The sequence below is a fragment of the Dasypus novemcinctus genome, chromosome 15 (assembly GCF_030445035.2).
Source record: "Dasypus novemcinctus isolate mDasNov1 chromosome 15, mDasNov1.1.hap2, whole genome shotgun sequence".
Classification (NCBI taxonomy): Eukaryota; Metazoa; Chordata; class Mammalia; order Cingulata; family Dasypodidae; genus Dasypus; species Dasypus novemcinctus.
Genome location: NC_080687.1, coordinates 11,115,457 through 11,121,951, shown reverse-complemented (window position 1 = coordinate 11,121,951; position 6,495 = coordinate 11,115,457). Strand labels below are relative to the sequence as shown.

At 67.2% G+C, this 6,495-nt stretch overlaps 1 protein-coding gene across 1 annotated transcript; it reads left to right on the top strand.

Annotated features, from left to right (window-relative positions):
• The first annotated feature begins 1,604 nt into the window (after positions 1-1,604).
• PDX1 (pancreatic and duodenal homeobox 1) lies at positions 1,605-5,916 on the top strand. The gene is made up of 2 exons (XM_004458544.2): positions 1,605-2,013; positions 5,480-5,916. Exons 1-2 carry the CDS (start codon positions 1,605-1,607, stop codon positions 5,914-5,916), a joined length of 846 nt encoding a protein of 281 aa, XP_004458601.2.
• The last annotated feature ends 579 nt before the right edge of the window (positions 5,917-6,495 follow it).

The window sequence follows — 6,495 nt, the reverse complement described above, 5'->3', positions numbered from 1 at the left end:
CGATCGATGTGGTCACCCGCGGCCGGGGCGATAGCGTCAGGTGCTCCGCGGCCGCTGCGAACAATGGACTCATTGACCGGGGGGCGCGCAGAGCTTAGGTCCGCGGGTCCCACGGCCTTTCTCTCCCGCCCCCCCCCCCCCCCAGCCCTCAGGTGGCCCTTTTCCCTGAAGAAATCGCTGCGACTCTGCGCAGCCACCGGGCTTGCCTCAGCCTCCCCTTCCGTGAGAGTCGGGCAGGGACAAGCCCGGGAACTGCTCGCGGGCGCAAACTCGCACGAACCACTCCTGTGCCCCGCAGGCTTTGCAAGCTAAAACCCGCGGGCATCCGCGAGGAGAGGGCATCTGCAGAGAAGCCCCAATTCCCACCTGGTTTTTTGTTTTCTAAGGAAAAGGAAAGGTATTTCAGGGGAGCACGTGCAGTCCGTATCCATGTAAAACGCAACTATTTCCACTAGGAGGAAATCTACGAAAATCTACCTGGCGAAGGACTGGATGTCGGTGTGTAATTTAGGAAAGAGGTCGCGACCAAGGCAACGCCGTGATTTTTCTCTTGCTCCATTCCTTGTGGTCCGTGCTCCCTCTTGCCGAGATTTTCCCACGGAGGCTAAAACCTCTGGGGCAGTTCGAAGAACGTCTTCTTTTCCACCAGGCAGGGACCGAGGCTGGCGGGTGGCGGGGCTCACAGCCAGGCCCAGAGCGGGGCGCCGCCACCACCCGGAGGTGGTCGGTCGGTGTCAGGTGGCCCGAAAAGCCGCTCTATTCAAGGCAAGACCCCGAGGTGCCCCGAAGTCACTGGCTGGGCTAAGACGAGCACCGCCCTCAGGGACAGGCAGCGTTTTGATTTCTTTTCCAAACAGCCTTTCTGGGGTCGGTCATTTCAAGCCCCGCAGGGGCGGCCAGTGGGGCTGAAGGATAGCAGGGGCCACTGGCTGCTTCTGGAGTTACAGTTTACACGCCAAAGCCCCCGGAGCCAGCCACGGGGGAACACCTACCACGAATGTCGGGTCTTTGTGTGCAACCTCACTGACACTCACTGGTGGCTGGGAACAAATTTCAGGCAATAGAGACAAGTGCTCTGATGCACGGGGCAAACGTTTTTTGACCGTGTTCACCCACAGTTACCCCCCCCCCCCAAAGTGTAAGCGTGTCACCCCAACCTATGTATATTTGTAAATTATGTGGTCATCATCAAACCTAGGAAGGAAATAGAAGGGCCTAAAGCCTGAGGACGGGAAGTCTCGGTCAAGACAGAGCAGTCCTAGGACGTTCTCGAGCTGCCCGCTCCGGAGAGCGCGGCCGGCTGCGCGCACAGCTGCGCTGGAGGAGGGACCTGGGACAGGTGCAGGCGCTTGCGGGCCCCTGGGCCTCGCCTCTTAGGGCGGTCGGCGCGGCCAATGGCGGGCCCCGGCGGGGCCACGTGGGGCGCGGCAGGGCCTATGGCGCGGCGGGCAGCCCGCCTGGCCCCGCGGCCCGCAGGTCCCCTCTGAGAGCAGCGCGGAGCTGTCAAAGCGAGCAGGGGTGGCGCGGGGAGTGGCAGCGCCGCTCAGCGCCCAGGCCGCGGCCCCCGCCCCGCACCCGGCTCCCGGGCCGCCCCGGCCGCGGCCATGAACGGCGACGAGCAGTACTACGCCGCCACGCAGCTCTACAAGGACCCGTGCGCCTTCCAGCGCGGCCCGGCGCCCGAGTTCCGCGCCAGCCCCCCCGCCTGCCTGTACATGGGCCGCCAGCCCCCGCCGCCGCCGCCGCCGCCCCCGTTCGCCGGCGCCCTGGGCACGCTGGAGCAGGGCAGCCCCCCGGACATCTCCCCGTACGAGGTGCCCGCGCTCGCCGACGACCTGGCCGTGGCGCACCTGCATCACCACCTGCCCGCGCCGCTCGCGCTGCCGCCCCCGCCCGCCGGGCCCTTCGCGGACGGAGCCGAGCCGGGCGCCCTGGAGGAGCCCGGCCGCGTCCCGCTGCCGTTCCCGTGGATGAAGTCCACCAAGGCTCACGCGTGGAAAGGCCAGTGGGCAGGTAAGCCCGGGCCCCCGCCCCTTTCTGCTCTCCAGCTCTCTGGCCCCGCTGTCCCCATCGCAAGCCTTCCCCAGGGCCCTGGCCCCTCCTCCGCTCCCGGCCCCCCGCGGATAAGCTGGGGTCGGCCTAAACGCCACCTGGGAGCCTACCTGCGCGGGCCACTCGTCGGATCCCAGCCCGACGTCTTTTCCACTCGGCCCTCCTCCACGGACCTTAAACGCCTTCCTACCCTGACCCGGAGCGTGTCTTCACCGCACGAGCCCGCGCGCTGCCACAGCTGCCCCCACCGGGCTGAGGTCTGGCCGAGCTCGGGACTCCGGGTGCCCTGGGTCCTTCTCGAGCGGGGAAGGCGCCAAGCCGGGACTCCCCGGGAGTGCCCACGGGCGCAGCGGCCCAGGGCCTCCCCCCCAGGCCCGAGCGGCCTTCGGGGCCCTCAACCCCTCATCCCGCCCCCAGCCCCGCCCCGGCGCGGTGGCCACGCGGAAGAAGAACCGGCCATCTCAGGCACGCAGGGCTGCACGAAGAAAGGCGGGGAGGGAAAGCGGCCCCCAGCCCCACAAAGGTGTCCCCGCGGCCCAGGCTGGCGGGGGACCGGGGGAGCGGGTGCAGGAAGGGGCAGGAGCCGGGCGGGGCGCGGGCTCACCCTTGCAGCCAGACTTCTGCGGGGCATCTGCGGGGCGTCTGCGGGGCGGGCGCCTTTCCCACCAGCCAGGAGCGGCTGGACCTAAGTTGGAGGAAGGAGCCACGGCCTCCCCGCGGGGCGGGCTCGGGGACGCCAGAGCCGGGGTTCCCGCGCCCTGGGCGCCCGGCGTAACCGCCTCAGGTCTCCCCTGAGCCCTGAGCCGGGAGGCGGGGACGCGGGAGCAACCCCCCAGGTCCCCCCAGGCGCTGAGCTGCCGGCGAGTTCCGGCGCAGCCTGGGCCGCCTCGGCGCGACAATGTTATCGCTTCCGCGCCGCGGCTACTTCTGGTCACACCTGCATGGCAAACAGTTGGGGTTTCTTTTCCTTCCAACTGACAGAAGACGGGGGGAAAACCCGAGCTGGTGTCCCTCAGGAATCCTGGGCGCCCTGTCTGCGGGGTCTGGCCGGGTCCTGCATGCCACTGCGACCTGGGGGGCGCCGGGGTCCCCCAGGGGCCCCCAGGCTCGCCCTTGCGTGATTCACTTTCTCCCGCAGGCTGAGTGGCAGCGCCGGGCAGTGTGCCCTGGGCTCCCTAAGGCAGGTCAGGGCCCAAATGCGGCTGCAGTCACCCCCAGCCCCGGCCCCGGCGCGCAGCCCGGCCGAGGGGGCGCGGGGAGCTGCGGGGGGCGCTCGCGTGGGCAGCCCTGACGCGCGGCGCGGGCGGCAGGCGCGGGCTCGGGGAAGGCGGGTTTCTTGGGAAGCGGGAGGACGGCTTCTCCGCCCCGATGGGGACGCGGCGGCCCTCGGCCTTCGCTCCGGGCCTGCCCGCTGGAGACGCGCATTTTCTGCCGCCGGACCCTGCAACGCCGGGGGCGCCCCGCCCGGGGTTTTCTTGGGAAAAGGGTGAGGGGGGCCCTGGAAGAGGCCTGGCGAGGCGGAGAGACCCCCCACCCCTCCCGCGGTGCCGCCTGGACCCGGGCTGATCCGAAGAGCCCGGAAATAAGGCCCCAAGGAAAAGCGGCAGTTTTTCCTCGCGGTGGGGAGACCTCGGCAGGCCGGTGGGTCGCGCGGAGAGGCCTCGGAGTGTCCCCTAGGACCCGCGCCCAGCTCAGCCGCGGGGAAGGGGCCGACCCCCACGCGCGCCGCCCGCGGGTCTCCGGGAAGACCTGCGGGTAGCTGCGGTGGCCCTGGAATTTTCGAAGGAGACGAACGTTCAGGGTTGGGCGAAACCGCCTGCCTCCACGCAGCGGCGCCGCGGCCCTGGGAGGAGGGCACGGGCTGCGGCCCCCTGACCAGCAGGACCTCTGCTCCCAGCAGGACGGTGGTCTTAGCAGCTATAGGGACTTACGTAAACTTGACCTGTAGAGACCAAACGCCCTAGGGGACGGCACAGGCTCACCACCACCACCCTCCAGCCTCTGCCGCCCCGGCCTGGGCCCGGGCCCTCCGGGTAGGCGGACCCGGAGCCTCCTGGCGGCTTCTGGAGGCCCACAGCCCAGAGCGCGAGCCTGGAGAGGTTGTAGGTAGGATTTAAGAACTTTGGAGGCCCTTTTAATGTTGCTTTAAGGCCCCCACACTTCTCTTCCAGGCCAGGGAAGGCCGAAGCCTAGACTCAGAGAAGCCTCAGCTGCGGGCCCAGGTCTCCACCTCTCTCTGGGTGCCTCCGCTTGGCCTGGGAAACCCTAGCGACGTCCAACGAGTAGAAACCCCCAACACACACACTCGCCTGCCCGCCCCTAAGGGCTTCTCCCGGCTAGCCAGCAGTCGGCAGTGGCCGATCCCCTCCTAAGACAAGCCGACTTGGGCCCTCTTTCTCGAGTCCTGGTGGATTTTGGAAGAACTTTCCACGCCAGCGCCCCCCGCCCGGGTGCAGCCAGTATCCCTCACAGAAAGGTTTTCACGATCTTGGGGAGCGCAGAGGCAAACGTTAGGTGTGGGGTGCGTCCAGGCCGGGGCTTGGAGCTGGGTACCCCGAGCCCCTGGGGGCCTGTTTCTGTTCCACACCTCCCTCCTCCACGGCGTTCTCGGCTCTGTGGCAGGCTCAGGGCCCGCCTCGCCTCCCGCCTCTACCACGTCCTGCCCTGGCCCAACAGACTTTCCTGGGACCCGGGACACGGCTCGCTTCTCCTGGCGCAGAGGAGCCCGACCGAGGCTAAAATGACAACGGTTATAGGGAATTTGCCAGCTCTGGAGCTGGGGGTGATTCCAACAAACTTAACTGTACAGAAAAGTACTGAATGGTCAGAGTATAACAGTATGTGTCACAGTCAATAGAAGCGAAGGGTTTTTCCAAGTGCAGGGTGCGACCCATGGGTCGTTCCTGAAATCAATTTACTCGATGGAGATGAGCATTTTTAAAACGAAGTAGTAAACGATGGGGGGAAATAGCGTCCTTAGGTGCTAAGGGTTAGGATTATGTCCTGAAATGTTTGTGTCAATTATACATCCGTGTTTGACCTGCGTAGTGATCCGAAATCTATTTCTTACCGCAGGTCACTGTCAGAACATATTTTTTTGTAATTCCTGTATTAAAGTCAATTTGATGCCTTTATAGAATGACTCAGTTAGTTGGCTCTGCTGCGCATTTTCACCAGTATCAACTCAAGGAGCAGTTAAAGGAACTCGTTGAATAGCCACTCGTTGAGAGCCGGCCCCGCGCGGCTCTGGCTGCGGGGAAGGGCACCTTTTCCTGCGGAAGGGCTGTGCGCGCAGTTAGGCCGGGCGGGCGCAGGCTGCGGAGGCTGGGCCGCGCGGCTCGGGTGGGAGCGGCCCTGGGTGGGCCAAGGCCTCCGGGGCTGGGCGGGAGGGCCCCCGGGCCCCCCTGACGCGCTGTGTCGCCCGCAGGCGGTGCCTACGCGGCGGAGCCGGAGGAGAACAAGCGGACGCGCACCGCCTACACGCGCGCGCAGCTGCTGGAGCTGGAAAAGGAGTTCCTGTTCAACAAGTACATCTCTCGGCCACGCCGGGTGGAGCTGGCCGTCATGCTGAACTTGACCGAGAGGCACATCAAGATCTGGTTCCAAAACCGTCGCATGAAGTGGAAAAAGGAGGAGGACAAGAAGCGCGGCGGCGGGGCGGCGGCCGGGGGCGGCGGGGACGCGGAGCCCGAGCAGGACAGCGCGGTGACCTCGGGCGAGGAGCTGCTGGCGCTGCCGCCGCCGCCGCCCCCCGGGGGTGCCGTGCCGCCCGCCGCCGCCCGCGAGGGCCGCCTGCCGCCCGGCCTCAGCGCGTCGCCGCAGCCCTCGGGCGTCGCGCCCCGGCGGCCGCAGGAACCCCGGTGAGAGGCGAGGGCTCCCCCCTGCCGGGCGGCCGAGACCCCTCGCGGACACGGGGGACGGGCCGAGGACCCTGGGGGTGGGCCTCCGCCCCGGCGTCCCGATGGGGTGGGAGCTGAGCGGCCCGCACCAGACCCGAGGGGACTGCTCGGCGCCGCGCGGCGACCACGGCGGACCTCCGGGGAGAAGCAGTGGCCTGGACTCCTGGCGAGCTTTTCAGTGGCAGCGCTGGGCGGGCGACGCCTGCTGCTGGTTCCCACGGCCTTCCTCGCCGCGGCACTCCGGGACCACCGCGGGGACCGGTTTGGGCAGCCATTCTCCAAAAGACCAGGGGACTGGACAGGTTGCCAGGCCTCCCTTCCCGCACCAAGCCCCACGCACGAGGCGAGGCGAGCCGCTCTTACCCGCACAGCCACTTTGCGCTTAAAAATCATGGAAAGGAGACGGCTGCGGTTTCAAAGACCCCGTGGAATCGACGCCCGTGGACTAACAATTCCATTTCTTCTTCCTCCGCCGCTCCTCCTCCCCTGCTTCTCATTCTCTTTCTCCCCGTTCTTTTAAAAACCTTTTAGCATAGCCCCAGCC